This window comes from Natrix helvetica, assembly GCF_964273705.1.
Source record: "Natrix helvetica genome assembly, chromosome: 1".
In the NCBI taxonomy this organism is placed as follows: domain Eukaryota; kingdom Metazoa; phylum Chordata; class Lepidosauria; order Squamata; family Natricidae; genus Natrix; species Natrix helvetica.
Window position 1 is genome coordinate 219,604,846 of NC_138548.1, and position 20,342 is coordinate 219,625,187.

A 20,342-nucleotide genomic window follows, 5' to 3' on the forward strand; every position below is an offset into this window, starting at 1 on the left:
ACCATTCCTTACTTTTTTATGAATATTTTAATCTGAAGTCTATGCACCAGCTGATCTAAAGAACCTTCTTATCCCAAATTGTAGTATTCCCAAACAAAAGTAACTTCAGGACTTGTTTAACAGAAGATCTTTACAACAGCGTTCCGGCACTTACAGCCACCAACACAGAAATGCAGAAGTCTTACACAAGGGTCATTAGTGATGTGCCAAAGGTGTCTCTGCTGTTACAGGAGCAGATGAGGGTTTTAAGATTGTAGTCCTAAAAAAGCACATAGGGAGTAATGCCACTGAATACAATAGAGACTGACACCCCTCGCCCTCCAAAAAACCCTGTAAAAAAGGAAATGCAGTCTAGTAAAGGAATACAGAACTGAGTTGCTACCTGCTTAACTATGGAATTCCTTGCTATTGACCATCCTGTGTCAAATATACACATTGTATGCAGATTATTTGGGATCCAATGCATTGAATGTGCACAACCAAGACTTTAGCTCCAGGGACCTGGAACAGCTCATAAAGGATCACCTATGGACCCAAATAAAGTTAATTTACTATAAGGCATCTGTTCCACCTCACAGGTTTGCTCACAGTGCCCAACACACTGAAGACCCTAGAAAGCCCTTGACAGATTGAAAAAAAAATACGTATCTGACATATTTTTGTAATGATCAGAATTGTAGCTGCTTTCCTTACATTGGACTAAGGCAGTTGAGCAGCCGGAGTGTAAATGTGCAGTCTTGTGATTATTATGCTCTCCTTTTATTTGCTTTCCTGCTAATGAAACACTCTCCTAAAAATAAAAAAGGGAAAAATGTTGATCCCTTCAAGATCTTTCTCTCTGACACATAAACTCTTTGCACCAGTTCTGTAGTGTTATTTTTACCAGAGTAGGCGTGTCACAGAAGACAAGTTGCTGCAAGGCACATCAAGCGTTTGAGTATCCAATTGTCCCAGATTCTGTGCCAGGTTCTTTCCCAAACAGATAAAAGGGGAGGTTTCCTGCTCCTTTATATCAGAGAGGTTCTGCCTTTTGCTTTCTCTGCTTTCTCTGCAGTGCTGCTTATCATCCAAAACTTCCTTCATCTTCTCGCTCCAAGTAAACAATCATGAGTCGTGTTTCCTATCGAGCATCCTCCGGAGGAGCTAAGAGAGGCTTTACCTCCGGCTCTGCAATTGTTGGTGGTAGCGGTGGTGGGAGAGCCAATTTCAGCTCCTACTCGGTCTCTCGAGTTGGAGGAGCAAGAGGTGGAGGGGGTGGCGGCTATGGACTTGGCGGATTTGGCAGCCGAAGCCTGCACAACCTGGGTGGAAGCAAGCGAATTTCCTATGGTACCGTTTGTGGAGGAGGTCTAAGATCTGGCTATGGTGGAGGATATGGCCTTGGTGGGGGAGCTGGTTTTGGTTATGGCATGGGTGCAGGTGGAGCTGGCTATGGCATGGGTGGAGGTGGAGCTGGCTATGGCATGGGTGGAGGTGCTGGGGGCTTTATGGTAGGTGGACCAGGCTTTGCAAGAGGTGGTCCAGGTTTTCCAGTTTGCCCCCCTGGTGGCATCCACGAAGTGACCATCAACCAGCAACTCTTGCAACCTCTCAACCTTGAGATTGACCCGGAGATTCAGCGAGTGCGTACTCAAGAAAGGGAACAGATCAAGACACTCAACAACAAATTTGCCTCCTTTATTGACAAGGTAAGAGAGGGTGATTTACTTGACCTTTGGGACCCATAAATTTGAAGTAACCCTTCACAAACTTAAGTCACCAATCCAATGGCTATTTATCAGTTATCTTTGGGTGCTCTCTGATAAGATCACATCTGATATAGGCAGATGAGCAATAACAGACAATTATTTCTAATATTGTCCAAAGTCATCATCAAATTGTTCAATTAACTTTTTTATTCTGAGGATGAAGGGTCATGTAAAATAACGGGAGGACTTCTAGCCCAAGATCTGAAGATGAAAAGTAAGGCCCCAATTATAGACAATTTAAACCTCTCAGTTTCAAAGTCAACGATTGCCATTCTTAAATATGACAGTGTTGAGAATAAAGCAGTTATCTCCTCTGTTTTTCTGGATTTGGGTACTTAGTTTGTGTATCCTTTGTGGAATGCACAAATACCAACCCTAACTGAAGCCAATTTATCAAAAACATCTTTTAAAAATAGATGGCACAGATACGGTAAATGCTGAAGCCAAGAAAGGATGCTTTATATATTCACTGCAGATAACAGAAGGAATTCACACCCAAATTATAATACCGTTATTCATCCAGCTTGCAGCTTGGCATTGTTCGGGAGGGGAGCATGATAACATGTAACATTCTATCATTGCTTTGGATGTTGCAATCTCATTGCCATGTTCAGGGCTCTCTGCACACTGTAGAGTGTGTGTGCGATTTCACTGAAGTTGTGGAGATTAGGTTATGGAGGATAAAAATATAATTGCTAAATGATCGTCCTGAAAAGTACATATTTTTAAACTTATTTCTCATGTCACTTGAAACAGCAGCTCCGTTCCCTGCTAGTTTTCACAACCTCCTCTTTGGCCCCCATTTTTTCCCCTTCCCTTTTCAGCCTCCTTTGCTATTCTTTGTCCCTACTGAATTGCTGTTTTTTTTTATTTGTTCTCTTTTTTGATTTGTCTGCACACGGTTGACACCATCTAGAGTTGGGGAATTTTGCAGGGCTACATAAGAGACATAATGGTTCTCTGCTCCAAAGAGCTTCCAATCTACCCAGTGAGAAGGGACCAGAAAAAATAAGATGGGGAAAAGCCATTCAGGTTTTGTTTTAAGTGGCGCAAGGGCCAAAGTGTCAACCAAAAGGTTTCCAGGAACAAGCGGGGCGTGCATCCATTCATTTCTTTCCCAGAGGAGCTCTCCCCACTGAAGTGTTAACTTTACTTACCTGCCTCATTTTCATGGCTTTGTCTGTTCCATCTTGCAGGTCCGATTCTTGGAGCAGCAAAACAAAGTCCTTGAGACCAAATGGGACCTCTTACAACAGCAAGGGACTCAGGTTCGGCAACACAACATTGAGCCTCTTTTTGAGGGATACATCAGCAACCTCAGGAAGCAACTTGATTCTCTAGTAAATGAACGGGGAAGACTGGACTTGGAGCTGAGGAACATGCAAGACATGGTGGAGGACTTTAAGAACAAGTGAGTAATTTTCCATTCTATTCCATTCAGTCTAACATATTGAGAGGGCTGAAACAGGCAAGATGGGGACCAGAGTTGCTTAGGCTAGACTGAACCGTTATGTCATCCCTGAGCAGAATCTCCATCTCTCAAGGCTGGGGAAATAATGGCCAAAAGTCCATTAAAAAAAAAACAGGATAAAAACAACAGCTCTAAAGCAGACTTCGATTTATGTGTTCTGCCTGATTTCTGCATAAAGCTGTTTATGTAGGAGAATTGTAAAGTTTCCACTGTAAGCAAATTCCTGACTGTCTGGAGATCCAAGACTTATTGCAAAGCCTGGTGTAACATTTTAGCTTACGTCTACATAAAAGATTGATATTTCTTGCTGAATATACAGCCCCGTCCCATGCAATTCATTCCAAAGGGGCTTGCCGCCAGATACAGTAAATGCAAAGAATCCAATATTAATTAACTGAATTAGAGCCAATACTAATTATCTAAATTCATAGAACATCAAACATTCTCCATTCACCTCAGACCATCCAACAAGCAGTAATGAATTCATTCTAGTGGGAAGAACCTTGTGCATTTGCACTGCATTCCTATCACAAAACCTGGATTTTGGATTTAGGGTGTATGGCTGTAACGTTTTTAAGAAATGAAATAATGAAATGAAATGAAATCAGATAGCCAGATGGCAGCCAACACCCCTCTTTTCCTTCTCTAAAAGATTTGAGAGTTTTGTTTCACCTGTTTGATTTGCACCAAATGCAAGTTCAAAGGCAAGTGCTTCACAAATCCACATTATTAACATATTTATTCAGGTTGATAAAGGCTTTCTTGGAGCTGTAAATCTTAGCCATGAACCTCATGCCTAACCAAATTATTTATGTTCTTAGAAGTCTAGAAAAGCTTTGGGGGACTAAATTTTGGCTGTGAACATTATGTCAGAATGAGATCAACGAATGCTAACTACTTCACAAGTATGCAATAGCTTGCTAAATAGCAAACAGAAGTAGAAAGGGGACAAAACAGATTCTGCTCAGTAGTTTGCAAACCTATGCCAAAGTTTAGTTTTTTCATACTCCCCCTTAATCACCCAGCCTTCTTTTCTGTGTAGTTCAAATGAATTCAGGTTTAGAAATCCACGTGCTCAAAGGCAAAACAGATTAAGGCTATGGTCTTGCACCAAGCTGTTCAGAATTAATCTGTTAATTGCAAAACCCTCCCATCCTTCTTTTGTTCATTCCAGCCCCACCTTTGCTCCCAGATAGTTTGATTTGGCTTATGTTACAGGACTTCACAGAGAGATGCCTTCAATGTACAAGCTTATCTTGCCAAACCCTCACAAAAGAATTGTAAATTAAATCACACACCGCTACAAATTAAATACTTCATTTAGACTTTTGCAAAACTGTATACCTTTATAACAGTCTATCTTGTGGCCTTTAGGAGCATTCTACAAACTGTGTGTCAACTAGCTAGCTGGGGTGAACATTCAGCAAGGAGATCTAATCTTTCTGATAAGAATGTTGAATATGATGTGTCTTCCCACCAGACCTGTGGGTTTTAAATTCATGGCAGCTATACTTCTTTGAAATTAAGACAATGTTAGATATACTATACCCCAAGTAGGTAAAACATGCAAATCCGCATCTAGTATTTGCAGCATATGACTTCAGAACCACCATTACTGAGCCAAGCCATAAGCATCAAAATTGGGGCAAGCATTGCTACCACCATGTCTCAATTTTATAGCAGCTATAGTAATTATGATTCTATCTATAAAATACTGGGAATCATAGAGTAGGCTGGAGGAATTCCAAGGATTGATCTTCCGAAAACAAACTAGGTTACTTTCAAGGAATAATTCAGTTGGCGTAGACTACTAAGATTTCTAGAATACACTGATAAAATGTGGATTTAGCTGTCTTATATATGGTCTGTCTGAAGTAATGTTCAGTTCTCATATTGCAACCTATGCATATTACTAATTCTATCAATCATTTCTGTTGTCTAACAGATACGAAGATGAAATTAACAAGCGAACAGGTGCAGAGAATGAATTTGTGGTGCTCAAGAAGGTAATTGATTTGCCTACAATATTTGGGTCTCAATGAAATGAAAAAGAACGTCTGAATGTGTTAAGCCAAGCAAGTTTGGTTTTTCCTCAAAATGCAGCAGACTTCTCTTCTGTTTTGTGCAGGATGTGGATGGTGCCTACATGAATAAGATTGAGCTTGCTAGCAAATCAGACTCACTGAATGACGAAATTGAGTTCTTGAAAGCACTGTTTGAAGCGGTAAGTTTCCTTTATCACGTTACCAAAGGTTCCAAAGGTTATTTTTCTAAACTTAAAATAAGCTCTAGTTCTATATTCAGTCAGAAGACTAGAAAATTTAGTTCTCAATGTAAACCTAAGCTTGAACCTTAGAAAAGTAAGGTTCTTAGTAAATCTAAATCTTAGTAAATCTAAATCTAAATCTAACTGAACCGCGGTGGCACAGTGGTTAGAGTGCAGTACTGCAGGCTACTTCTGCTGAACACCAGCTGCCAGCAGTTTGGCAGTTCGGGTCTCACCAGGCTGAAAGTTGACTTAGCCTTCCATCCTTCTAAGGCGGGTAAAATGAGGACCCAGATTGCTGGGTGTAATATGCTGATTCTGTAAACCGCTTAGAGAGGGCTGTAAAGCACTATGAAGCGGTATATAAGTCTAAGTGCTATTGCCATTGCTAAATCTTCTACATCTGACTAAAGCAGAATCTTTCCAAGATCTGTTAATTGGAAGCACTTGGAATTGAATATGGCCTTTTATACGTGCAAGGCATGAACTATGGTACTACCAGAGATCATGGACTATATTATCTCTCATCCCTTTAATTAATTCTCTTATATTTCTATTTGCCATTAAGTAGATTATAAATATATTGGGAGAAGAATTTTAAAAATGCTACTGAAAACAAAAAAAAGTTTAACAAAAATACCAGTTCCCTTTCAATACCAATAAAAACATATTTTTAAAATATTTTAATCCCGCCTTTATTCTTTTTATAAGAAACTAAAGATGGCGCACATGCCTAGTATTCCTTCCTTCTCAATTTTCCTCACAACATCCTTGTGAAGTAGATTGAGCTGAGAGACAGTGAATGGTCCAAGATCACCCAGTCGTTTCATGCCTAAGGTGGGACTAGAAGTTCCATTTTCTAGCTTGGTACCTTAACTTAACCACTAGACCAAACTGAATGTATTCAACACTTTCCGTATCACTCTGAAACTTGATAAATTCTCCAATTTGAAGTCTCCCATTATGGACATTTCCCCCCACCTCACCTTATCCAATTATTTGTTAGCCCATCAACTTAATGCAGCAGAAAGATATCAGTGTAAAAAAGGAAAATCTTGTCATTAAGAAAAGAAATAAGCAGACTATTTTCTTAGCAATGCTAAAAGAATGAGGAGTTAGAATTCCTAAGATGATCATAGCAGACTGATTTGTCGAAGCTTGTCGTGTATATTTCTTAATGTTCCACTGCAGAAAATATTAGATCAGCTTTTCCTTCAGAAAGGATATACTTCCAAAGGTACCTTCCCTTCACCAGTTTCCACCTGCTTGGTTATGTGTTTGAAGATCTGACTAAATGTTAAGACAAGCAGAGACTTAATGCCATCAATTATCACATCTTTTGCAATATAAACTCAATTTCCTCCAGCTATTCCTGGATCAAGACAGAACTATATTTAAATAAGGCACCTCCACACTGCAGGGTTGTCTAGTCTGGACTTGATGCTAGGAAGCAATGGGAAAAAAAATATCCACCCACTTCCTTGGCAACTTTTCTGAGTGAAATTAATCACTTTGATCTGGAAACATTTATGAGTTACAGAACATATTTTGACTGAGCTTGGAATCCAGTTATTGTGAATAACGTCTTTTTTTCACTAAAATTCCTAACTCTAACAAAAGGCATTACTAAGAAAACTAAAGGGCTGCTACAAATTGGAATATAAATTGAAAGGTTTCAAACAAAATTGAATTAGGATTTCAGAAAGTTCTCTAGCCCCGTTAGGTACTTAATCCATTTTTCCATAACTGCTTCAACAAGACCATATTACTTTTGCCCCAGTGTCCAGGTGACCTAGTTTTTGTTTTAATTTTTTTTTTGCAGGAATTATGTCAAATGCAGCAGCAAGTATCAGATACCTCTGTCATATTGTCCATGGACAACAACAGAAACCTGGACTTGAATAGCATAATTGCTGAGGTCAAGGCGCAGTATGAAGATATTGCCAACAGGAGCCGGACTGAGGCCGAATCATGGTATCAAACCAAGGTTAGTAGACAGAATAATAAATTCATTAAAGCCCTAGAGCAACTTTTCATAACCGGATTAGTTGGACTACAGTTCCCAGAATTCCCTGCATTAGAGGGCGGCACGTTGTAAATGTATTGTCTTCCCATCCTTGACAAAATTATGCCAGCATCAATTATGCCGGTGAGTGGCGCTGTCCTTCCAGATTTAATGGGCGAGTGAGAAGGAAAGAAACGGATGCAGACACCTGAGTGCATTTCCCCGCCCAGGGCGTTTCCTACTGGTGGGAGAAGCAGCCATCAATCACACTCCAGAATATGCGGTGGCTCCGGATCAGAGATGGGTTGCTCCCGGTTCGGCCTGGATAGGGCAAACCGGTAGTAGTGGCAGCGGGAGGTTCTGCCCATCTGCCCAGACGCTTCTGCGCATGTGCAGAAGCTTCGCTTACGAGCGTGCCTGAACTGGTAGTAAAAAAATTGGCAACCCACCACTGCTCAGGATTGGGTGAGTGTAGGCAGGTGTCTGAGATGAAAGGCTTAGTCCCCTTTCAAATTGCCTAAGGAGCAAGTCACAGGCAAATAAATGTGAGTTTGGATAGGCCATTTCTGTTTCCCCCAAATCCTTCCACAGAAAGCAGTGTGGGGAGCGGGAGGGGAGGTGAAGTGAGAGGGTAGTGGAGAGGAGAGGGAGAGGAGAGGGACTTAAAAAAACTGCATTGACAGGCCACAGATCTGGAGAGACCCAGGTCCAATGGAGAGAACCCTTTAGTCCAATGCTCCATTGTTGTTGACCAACTTTCTTTTGGGTCTGGGACTTGTGAGCTGGATGCAGAGGATGAGTCTCAAAACCAGAACAGGGAGAGACACTCCCCCCCCTGCTTCCCTGCTTTTCCCCACCTGTTTCAAAACTGACTTGTTACAGGTACAGAGGATGAGCATATGATAAAGCAGGAGGAGGGTGAGAAGTCTGCTCCCTCCTCCTTCACCATGTCTTTGTGACCATCAGGCTAACATTAGTGTAGCTTCCTTTCTGCTCATTCATTCATTCATATTATTATTTATTTATACTTATCTCACTATCTAGAGTGCCTCTGGCTGGCTTACAACAACATAAAAGCATAAATAAAAGTGTTAAAATTAACAATAATTAAATAAAAGGTTAAAACCCAAAAGCAGGGATGGTACAGCTTCTTTAATCTCTCATTCAATCAGCTACATCCAGCATAGTGCGTCCCCACTGGGGCCTTTCAAGCCACCGGGCAGAGCCAGGTTTTAAGGCCCTTCCAGAAGGTCAGAAGGATGTAGACAGAGCTCACCTTTGGTGAGAAGATGTTCTAGAGGGCAAGGGCAACAACAGAGAAGACTCTTCTTCTTGACCTTGCTAGCCAAACATCTTTGGCTGACGGGATCGGAGGAAGGACAAGATACATATTCCCGGACTGCAAGCTTCAGGCCTCAGCCTGTAATGTTGACTCTAAGTAGCTTCATTTCCTAAACCTACAAAGAGTCCCTTGAAAGAACTTTTGCCCCCACATAATACAATGTCTTCCGCAGCCTCTGTGCTCGGGGTCATTTTCCATCCCCTCTGTTTTGATGATACCTTTGTTTATTTCTGAATGTCAGTATGAAGAACTACAAGTGTCTGCTGGGCGCCACGGTGATGACCTTCGTAACACAAAGACAGAAATTTCTGAGCTTAATCGGATGGTCCAGAGACTGCGAAGTGAAATCGATGGCGTGAAGAAACAGGTGATCTTTTAATGGATCTTGCCATTTAGCTTGTGAGAACGGACTAAAGAATAGGCCCTTTTCTTTGCCAGAGCAGATTTGTACCATTGATGCACAATTTTTAGAGGGTGAATAAACAGTTTTTTGAGTACTAATTTAATCCCTTGCATACAGAAAAGAAAACTAGGGAGAAAACTACTTTGAATTATTTTTCATGATACATAGTGAGTTTTTGATGAGGAAACACTCCTGAAGCAGTATATTAAAAAAAAACAAATTTAAGTACCATTTGGCTTCAAAATATTGGTAGAAAAATATTGAGGCAAGTATCACTGCTGAATGAGAAAAAGAAAGAAAGAAAGAAAGAAAGAAAGAAAGAAAGAAAGAAAGGAGGGAGGGAGGGAGGGAGGGAGGGAGGGAGGGAGGGAGGAAGGAAGGAAGGAAGGAAGGAAGGAAGGAAGGAAGGAAGGAAGGAAGGAAGGAGACTAGCAACAGTTAAATGTGTTATCTTAAATTCAACCAGTTGCCATTTCTGGTAAGCATTAACTAGATTTAATTGATTTGAATGCCAGTTACTGCTAACCAGAAGTGATGGTCATTCAGCATTCAAATGAATAAAGAAAAAATATGGACTGTGATTAAACACCATGCATTACAAGAAATAAGTAGGAAGCATGCAAGATGCCGTTATATATGTTACTGTGAAAGACAGAAATTGGTGAAAGACAGAAATTGGTGAATGTCGACATTCACCGGTGAATGTCAACACATACCAAATACATAGGGTTAGGGTTAGGGTTAGGGTTAGGGTTAGGGCTAACCCTAACCCTAACCCTAACCCTAACCCTAACCCTAACCCTAACCCTAACCCTACGCATTTGGTATGTGTTGACGTTCACCGGTGAATGTCGACATTCACCAATTTCTGTCTTTCACAGTAACATATACACCAAAGACTATGTCTATAGAGATTCCCAGTCATCCAGGTCATAATGTCCCAAAGGTGCTTTTTCAAAAGGCAATCGGACTTGTTTTTTCTTTGAACTGAAGAAGCTTCTTGGGTGAGAAGAAAAATGTTTTTAAGGATAAAACAAGTCCGATTGCCTTTTGAAAAAACACTTTTGGGGCACCAAAGGCTAGCACACTCAAAATGTCTTCTTTTTAAACATTACATTATTCTAATCATAATGACATTTTAGTGTTTCTTCTACTCTGTGGGATTTTGCTAGTGAATCCACAGATAGTACATCTCTCATTGTACAAATGTTGCAAGGTATCTACACAATCAAGTTGAACAAGTTGCAAGTTAGTTGCTTTGCAATAGCTCTTAGGCATTGCAAATTAAGCCAGGGATCCCCTCCTTCATCTTACTACAGCATAGACAAGTAGGCAGACAGGCAGGTTATTATATAAATTATTCCGCACCCTAATGTGTTCTAAAGGAAGGTAGCCAGGCAACTACAGTGAGCCAGTTTTTCCATCTTATTAAAATATTTTTGTTCTTTTATCATCTGTCTAAAGATAATCAATGATAGATCAGCAGTTTCAACAGCTTCTTTTGGAATTATTCCATTTATGTCTATCCGGAGGCATTATTTGCTCAGAGCGTGATAAATAACAGAAGCTTTGTATATAAATATATAAATGATCACACAGTTGTTGAGAACAAGTTGCAAGTGAAGTTTTATAGAATTCTGCCCAGTTCTACGGTATTGCATGAGATAGATCTGCTTTCACAATAGCTGGGTTTGCATATTCTTCTTTGCTATCGTTGTTTAACTATGGCTTTAAGCCATAATTGGCTGAATTTCCACATTATGCTAAGGCATAATGTGGTTCAGGTTACACAACACATTGAGTCAAAAATGAACAATAACCCTATATATAGCTTGTTTCCAGTGCTGGAGAAAATCTGAGCTAATGGAGACACTTAGTCCCATTTACGGAGATATTATTACAATTTTGGTGCATTGAAACACAAGCATTTGCTTTAAATGCAGATGTGTACTCAGCCCCTATGAGTATACCACGTGTCCTTGATACTACCAATATATTGGTAGTATCAAGGACACAGTGGCTCAGTGGCTAAGACGCTGAGCTTGTCGATCAGAAAGGTCAGCAGTTCGGTGGTTCAAATTCCTAGCACCGCATAACAGAGTGAAGTCCCATTACTTGTCCCAGCTTAGCAGTTCAAAAGCACGTAAAAATGCAAGTAGAAAAATAGGAACCACTTTTGGTGGGAAGGTAATAGTGCTCCGTGTGCCTTTGACGTTTAGTCATTCGGCTTTGAAACGGAGATGAGCACCGCCCCCTAGAGTCGGGAATGAGTAGCATATATGTGCGAGGGGAACCTTTATCTTTACCTTTATTGGTAGTATACAATTGTTTTGTTGCGTAGAAGTCTTTAAGAAGAGATTTTCAAGTTTTCTCTGCTTACAGGCTAGAAGAGATATTCTTCCTGAATTATCCAAAGAGAACCTGTTGTAACACTTATCACATTAATGGCCTCCAATAATAACAATAATAATTGTTATGCCCATTTCCAGTGTGCCAACCTTCAGACAGCCATTGCTGAGGCTGAAGATCGTGGTGAACTTGCCCTCAAGGATGCTAAGCAAAAGCTGAATGAACTGGAGGAAGCCTTACAGAGAACCAAACAAGAACTTGCCCGGCAACTCAAGGAATATCAGGAGCTCATGAATGTCAAACTGGCCCTCGACGTTGAGATTGCCACCTACAGGAAGCTGCTAGAAGGAGAAGAAATCAGGTCAGCCGAGAGAAACACAGCACTAAATATAATGCTTTAAACAATTGCTAAACTAGGGGTTGGCAACCTTAAACACTCAAAGAGCCATAAAGGTCCTCACCGGAAGCCCCCCCCCCGCCATTCAATTCTGGAACCAAGTCCCGTTCCCCCACCATAGAGTCTCCTCCTAGCGCGGCCTACATTTCCCTCTACCTGTCCTAATCGAAAGCCCTATCAATTGTGGAGCTGACCAGTGACAGGGAGCCACAGCAGAGGGAGGAAGGAGCCACATGCGGCTCCAGAGCCTCAGGTTGCTGACCCCTGCGCTAAACCCATAGCTTATCTACTGCTTTTCACAACCTTCCTTTTGACTTTCTTCAAATAAAAAAGAGCACTCCCTTGGATGTTTCATCTGAACAGCTTGCACCTTGAAATGAAACAGTTAAATTGAAAAAGCTCTTTTTAAAAGTTCCTGGTGGTCTAAAAAAAACTATTTTCTTTTTGTTAAAAATAATAATAATATTGTTTGTGAAATAGAAAGGTTAAACCAATCTCACCAGAATGCTGTTTTTCTACATGTGTCTCATTGATTGGAGGACAATGGAACTCCATGTTTCTGTAATATTGAGAGCATTTTTTTCCTCCAAAAGAGAGACACATTGCTGTGATTCATTTTTTGATTTGGTTAAAATGACCCACAGAGCACAAATCTGGTGACATTTTTTTTGGCCCATTCTTTTCAGGTTGGCGAGATAAGATGCATTAAAGGTCTATGGAGATTCTCAACCATCCAAATCATAATTGTCCCAAAGATGCTTTTTTCCAAAAGACAACTGGACTTTCCTGGTTTTTCTCTTGGATAATATTTTGCTTCTCATCCAAGAAGCTTCTTTGCTTCACTTCAGAACTGAAGAAGCTCCTTGGATGAGAAGCCAAATATTTTCAAAGAGAAAAAACAAATACCGTATTTTTCGGAGAATAAGACGCAACCCCCCCCCCCCAAAAAAAAGGTGAAAATTTGGGTGCATCTTATACACCGAATGTAGCCCCGCCCACCCACCGACACTCATCCTTTGGCCTCTGCCTCCAGCAATTTGCCTCCTTGCAGCAAACAGCAAACAGCCTGTTTCAATTTCAGCTTCAGCACAGCCTGATTAGCACAAGCAACTGCTTGTCGGTTGGATTGGCCTCCTAACCATCAGCTGTTTCAGGCTGCAGGGGTTGCCATTGTCTATTGCCACCTCTGTGCGCCCCATTTTCTGCTCATTCTGATCCCTGCCGCATGGAACGGGTGGAAAATGGGGCACACGGAGGCTGAAAAAGGGGTGGGCGTAGGCTGAAAATGAGGTGCCCGGAGGCCAAAATTGGGCGTCAGGAGGCCCAACAATTAGCTGCTTCTGCTAATCAGGCTGTGCTGAAACTGAAACGGGTTGTTTGCTATTTGTTTCAAGGAGGCAAATTGCTGGGAGGCAGAGGCAAATTTATTTTTCTTGTTTTCCTCCCCAAAAGCTAGGTGTGTCGTATACTTCGGAGCATCTTATACACTGAAAAATACATCCAACATCATAATAAAGTTTGAAAAAAAGCACCTTTTGGAGATGCATTAAAAGTTTCATATCACATGCAGCCACAGTGACAAAAAAAATTATACATACGTGGTGACCTTCCAGTGCAAACTCCACCCTGCTGCACTTCTGCCCCAATATGTGACGGCAGTCTGTCAGTCATGACACTTGTGCTGTGATATTATGAGGCATGTTTTATCACTTGTCCCTAGAGACAGGCTGAGTTCATATTACTGTCATCGCAATACTCCTTTTTATGTTAAAAATGTGGTAATTTTACCCTAAGTTGAAGCGTTAACTCCAATTATTGCATTGCTTTTTAGACTGCAAGAAGGCGTTGGAAATGTCAGCTATTGTAAGTATCATCCCCATTTGTACATTTGTGTGCGCATGCTTGTTTTAATTATTAAAGGGGCCTTGATATGCGTTTTCTCTATGGAAGTCACAGAAGCAACTTAATTTTCCTTCTCCCCTGTTTTTCAGCTGTAGTCAGCAACACCACTACCACTGGATATAGTGGTGGAAGTGGCCTGGCCTTGGGAGGAGGTTTCGGCGGAGGAAGTGCTGGAGGACTCGGAGGAGGATTCGGAGTTGGAATCGGTGGCGGCGGCGGCGGTGGCTATGGCATTAGCTGTGGCAGCAACTACGGAGGAGCCGGTTTTGGTTCAGGGTTCAGCAGCGGAGGTGGGAGCAGTTACAGTAGTGGAGGAGGTCGCCATTCCTCAGGTGGTGGAGGAGGAGGTTCCAGTGTAAAAATTTTATCAAAAACCAGTACAAGCAGGAAATCTGCCTACTAAAGTCGGGTCCTCTCCTCCTCCTCCTCCTCCTCCTGAATGACAATTCATGTAACCATGCACATCATGCCTGTCGTGTAAATAATGGCAAGGGAAAACAAAACCAAAAAAAAAAAAAAAGCGCTTTTCCTCTCTGACACTTTCACCTTTTCCATCCAGGCCTAGTTCTAACATTAACCTGGATATCTGCATCCACATCCAACACGCTCGATCTGTTCCTCTGTTGGAACTTGACCTGTCATGGCTGAAACACGAGTTTCTCCACCTGGCACAGCTTTAGCAGGGAGGCCACAATTGGTTCACAGAAGGAAATGCAACCCCATTAAGCGAACCGTTTGTGGAATTGTTTCAAGAAGGGCCTCAGATCAAGAGGGCCTCTATGTAGATCAGTGAGAGGGTTGTGAGCAGGTGTACAAAAATAAGGTCTGCAGTATCCCATTCGAACGTTACTTCTCCAATTGCGGCATCAGCCGTTCAATGAATATCAGAAATCCAATGGGTGTAAATCTTGTGCCAAACATTTCTCTAACAAAACCGGTTTCTGCAACCCAGCCTTATTCACCTACATCAGCGTCTTTTGTTTTGCGCAAGAGACATTCCAGTTTGCCAGCTATTGTACTCCTGGATATGTGCAAAACAAGGGGGGCAAACATGCAGAAAACCAGTAATTGTGAATACCTTCTTGGTTTCTTTGATACAATGTGTTAGCTCTGATATTTAAAAAAAGATGTGATGAGGGTTTCTAGACTGGCAAACTTCATGGGCTTGTCTCATTCCAAACAACATTTCTGATCTTTTCTCCTTTTTGAGCATATTCTTTGGGTTTTCAGATGGAGTCTATATGAAGCTGCAAACTATTTTAACCATGCACTCTTCCGAAGTAAATTAGCTTTGACACACAAATGATCTGTTCTCTTGCAATGTTCTGCAATGTTACGTTTCCACACAGGGAGTTTACCGGTATATTTCCACAGATGAGTACTCATTCTCATTCTTTCTCTCTTTGTCACCTCTTTTCTTCCTTTCTTCATTGTGAAAGCAATAATGGAAAAGGTGATTGTTTCTGCTGCTGTTATTTTATGAATTGTAATGCTTGATTCTACGCAAGTCTGCATGACAAATAAAGAGCAATTTTAATTTTTGAACGTGCTGTTTTCTGTCATCTTTTCCCCTGAAAATGAAGATAGTGTCAGGGTTCCAAATAACACCCTCAACGAAAGAAGACTCCGAGGCTTGAAGTTCCTCAAAGTTCCATTTTATTAGAGATGTCATATTGGCACATCTGGGAAAACCCGAATCTGAAAGCTTCCAGGTTTTCCCCAAACAAGTGAAAGTTCAAGTCCCTGCCCAGCACCCACAGGCCCATCACATGGTCCAATCAGGCACTGTCCCAACCGGAGATGCACTACAAGTGCAGGGCAAGATGTCCTTGACTCTCTGAGAAAGGAATGTTATTTAGACTATATATCTCCCCTACTCCATATAATCCCCCCTCCCATTTTCCCACAGCAAAAAATGTTGCAGGCCGGAAGGCCCAATGTAAAAGATGGCTTCCAGGCCTGACAGATATAGTTCCTGATCTACTAGAGGTATTTCCACACCATTTATCTTTAAAAAAAATAATCAAGCATTCCCTTTTAGTATACATGATTTGAGCCAATCCTCTATTCCAAAGATAGCAAGCAATAAAGTTTGATTTCTTCTGTAATGGTGCTATAAGCTTCATTATCTCTGCCCCATCCAAATCTCTGACATAAAATGACTTTCTTTTTCAAAATCCTTAATGAGGCTGCACTTGTGTGAAATGTGATTTGAAAGAAGTGCTACAAATATCATGTAAACACCGCAGCCATTTTTTCCTTGAGAGCACAAACCTCACAAAAGATATGCTTCTTGAAGTGATGGCTCCATTAAAGGTGCAACTTTCCCCCTCAAAACATCAAAGAAGTCTGAATAACAGAATAATAGAGTTGAAAGGGACCTTGGAGGTTTTCTAGTCCAACCCCCTGCTCAAGCAGGAGACCCTATACCAGTGGTGTCCAAACTTGGGAACTTTAAGACTTGTGGACTTCAACTCCCAGAATTCCCCAGCCAGCATGGCTGGCTGGGGAATTCTGGGAGTTGAAGTCCACAAGTCTTAAAGTTCCCAAGTTTGGACACCCGTGCCCTATACTATTCCAGACAAGTGGCTATCCAGTTTCCAAAGTCTCTGGTGAGCAGCACCTACAACTTCTGAAGGCAAGCCATTTCATGGGTTAACTGTTCTCACCGTTAGAAAATTCCCCCTAATCATTTTTGTTGCTCTTTTCTGCACTCTTTCCAGAGTCTCAGCATCTTTTTTTATAAATTGGTGACCTCAGACTGGATGCAGTATTCTAGGTGTGGCCTTACTAAGGCTTTATAAAGCAGTATTAATACTTCATGTAATCTAGATTCTATCCCTCTGTTAAAGCAACCTAGGATTGCATTGGCTTTTTGGCTGCTGCTGTACATTGCTGGATCATATTTAAGTGATTGTCCACTAGGAACCAAGTCAAAAAAAATCAGGCTAATAATGGAGAGATGCTGTGCTTATATGATGTCTGAAGCACTTCTATATTATTTTCAAAGCATTCCCAGCCCCAGTGTTTACTGTGCTTGTAGAGGTATTTGAGCTACTATGTTTGAAGGAATGACTTAAGGGTTCTTAAATAGGACAATGTCAAAATTAAGTAATTCTTTATTTAAAATACAGGATGTGCTTTTAATAGCTTTAAAACATAAGAGATTACATAGTGGTTCTCTCACTGCAGAATTATTCCTCATTGATGCATTTTTCCTTGTTTAACTATCATACCCTTATTATCCCAGGATGTTATGCAGGACTACAGTATACATTCCCAGATTAATTTAAAACCCTTTCTAGTCTCCTTCTGCATACCTCCTTAAGGTCCTATTTTCAGTATGAAGGGACATTGGATAGGATTAGGATTTGCTTTTCTTTTTGTGAAAGGTAGGAAACAGTATTAAGGTCTCCACTGATACGAAGATATGAAAGGCAATGTGGTACAGGAATTAAGGTGCTGTATTAGAAGTGGAGACATAGGTTCTAGACTTCTTCCATAAGAATGGAAGCCAGCAGGATGATTTGTGGCCAGCCACACCTAGTGACAAGATGACTAATAGATATACACACATGCATATACATGCACCCACATATATGCCATCATATCATGCACTGATACCTTCGTTCTTCTGCTCTGAGTCCAATCGAAATGCCAGCACAGCCAGCCATTTCATAATGTATCTATGGTATTAATATGGGATATCTTTTTATATTTGATCCGAAATGCTTTATCTAATTGCAATACTCTGTCCTGTTAAACAGTGGCCCCAAATCATTTGGGAAGCAGGGACCTGTTCCAGGGAGAAAGGTTTTTCCATGGACTGGAGGTGGCGTGGTTTTGCATTCTTCCTACACCCAACGGATGGAGCTTCGCTTCTTTGCGCAACCAAGTTGTTGGCATGCTGCGGAGCCAGAGGTGATGTTCAGCAAGTTCTGATCAGTTCTGGAGAACCAGTAGCAGAAATGTTGAGTAGTTCGGAGAAAGAGTAAATACCACCTCTGATTGGCCCCGCCCACATCTATTCTCTGCCTCCCGAGTCCCAGCTGATTGGGAGGGAATGGAGTATCCTTCCCATGCCACGCCCACCAAACCACAAACTTTAATAATAAAATAAAATAGAAAATAACTAATTGGTTACATTTTGATAATAAAAGCTCCGGTTGCCAGCTCCCTGGCAGCCGGACAAAGAACAAAGGAATGAGTTCTGGAATGTGTGACGCATGCGCAATAAATCACTTTCAGATAACATTTTGTTTTATGACCTGCGCAATAAAGCTTTCTTAGTTTAACTCTTGAATGTCAGTTCAGTCAGTTCAGGCCTAGCAAACTTTTTAACATCGTGACACACAGAACTGGTAGTAAAATATTTAGAATCCCACCACTGTCAGCGGAGTGGTGCCAGACTGGAGGGCTGGGGACCCTTGCTGTAAAGTAATTACTAGAGTGACATGTGGCTACAGTAGAGGCATCAGGTGAAGAGATGCAAAGTAAACAAAACTCTTGTGTCTTTTACTAGGTTTATAGAAGAGATAATTTTATCGAAAACAGTTTGTAGATATAGGAGCCCTGCCTTTCTTTACATTTGGCTGGAATTCAAAGGAATTTTTTCCAGCCCTACCCATAAATGTCAGAGACTGAATCAAAAATATTATGCCTTTACTAGCTGGGAAATCTCCACCTGTGCCGGCTTTAGTTCCCAGAATCCCACTACCAAAGTAGCCATTGCTAAGAATTCTGGGAACTGCTGAATAGAAAATGCCTACCTTAGGGAAGAGCATTCTGTATGGCCTCTTATTTTCTATCCTGATACATGTGGCGATAAAGGTTTTTAAAATAATAATGTATTAAAGTTCTTTGCAGATAATAACCAGCATTGTAGTAAAATCGTAGTATCCTATAGAACAGATATACAGCTGGTTTTACATTCAAATCTTGACTCTTCATCAGGATTACAAGCTGAGTGGACATGACCCTCACTCTGTCAAGGAGCTTGGAGTACTCATCTCTAATGATCTAAGTGCCAGAGCCCACTGTAACAACATTGCCAAAAAGGTATTAAGAATTGTTAACCTAATCTTGCGTAGCTTCTTCTCTGGCAATAGTGTACTGCTAACCACAGCACACAAAACATTTGCTAGACCAATTCTTGAATACAGCTCTTCTGTCTGGAACCTGCACTGCATATCGGACATTAATGCAATTGAGCGAGTCCAGAGATATTTCACAAGAAGAGTCCTCCACTCTTCTGCTTGCAACAGAATACCTTATGCCACCAGACTTGAAATTTTGGGCTTAGACCACTTAGAACTGCGCTGTCTTCAGTCTGACCTAAGCGTCGTACATAAAATTATCTGCTACAATGTCCTACCTGTCAGCTTCAACCAAAACAATACATGAGCACACAATAGATACAAACTTAAGGTAAACCGCTCCAAACTCAATTGCAGAAAATGCAACTTCAGCAACAGAGTGGTCAATGCCTGGAATGCACTACCTGACGCTGTGGTTTCTTCCCCAAACCCCCACAACTTTAACCTTAGACTGTGTACTGTCGACCTCACCTCATTCCTAAGAGGTCTGTAAGGGGCATGCATAAGCGCACCAATGTGCCTATTGTCCCTGTCCTAATGTTCCCTTTATTCATATCCATTTCATGTATTCATAATCATGTTTATACTTATATAAGTATAAGTATAATCTTTATTGTCATTGTATTTAAATACAACGAAATTGGTTTTAACCTCACTGGTGCAAATTATAGCAGAACCAAAAAAAGAAAGGAAAAAAAAACTAGCGTGTGCATGGAGTGATTGTGGTTGTATTTAAAAGTCTGACAGCCCAAGAATAGAAACTATCTTTAAACCTATTTGTTCGGCTGGCTATACTTTGATGTCTTCTGCCCGATGGTAGAAATGCAAAAGAGACACTGACCAGGGTGTGAATCATCTCTGAGTATCTTCCTTACTCTGCTAAAGCAGCGAGATCTGGCGATGTCATCCAGTGGTGTCAGAGGGCAACCAATGGTTTCTTGTGCCGAATTGATCACTCTCTGTAGTGCCTTCCTGTCCACAGCTGTTAAACCAGCATACCATACTGTAATGCAATATGTGAGGACACTTTCTATGGTGGACTGATAGAAAGATGTCATCAGCCGTTGTTCCACCTGATTTTTTCGCAGGACTCTAAGGAAATGAAGTCTCCGTTGAGCCTTTCCAATCACCAGAGACATGTTGTTTTCCCAGGTGAGATCTTGACTAATAAGCACTCCCAAGAATTTAAAAGAGGAAACCCGCTCCACACAGCCCCCCTCGATATATAGTGGGGCCGGTTCCTCTCTGAGTCCCTATGGGGAGAGGGGGCGGTCTATAAATTTAATAAACCTAACCTAAACCTAAACCTCTCTGTGCTTCCAGAAATCTAGCACTATCTCCTTTGTCTTACTAGTATTTAGAT

General features: G+C 41.2%; 1 protein-coding gene across 1 annotated transcript; it reads left to right on the top strand.

Annotated features, from left to right (window-relative positions):
* Positions 1-1,018: 1,018 nt before the first annotated feature.
* Positions 1,019-15,428, top strand: LOC309382899 (keratin, type II cytoskeletal 75-like). Its single transcript, XM_081934861.1, has 9 exons — positions 1,019-1,688; positions 2,945-3,159; positions 5,165-5,225; positions 5,348-5,443; positions 7,308-7,472; positions 9,074-9,199; positions 11,725-11,945; positions 13,813-13,844; positions 13,973-15,428. Exons 1-9 carry the CDS (start codon positions 1,107-1,109, stop codon positions 14,284-14,286), a joined length of 1,812 nt encoding a protein of 603 aa, XP_081790987.1. The 5' UTR covers positions 1,019-1,106; the 3' UTR covers positions 14,287-15,428.
* Positions 15,429-20,342: the final 4,914 nt, after the last annotated feature.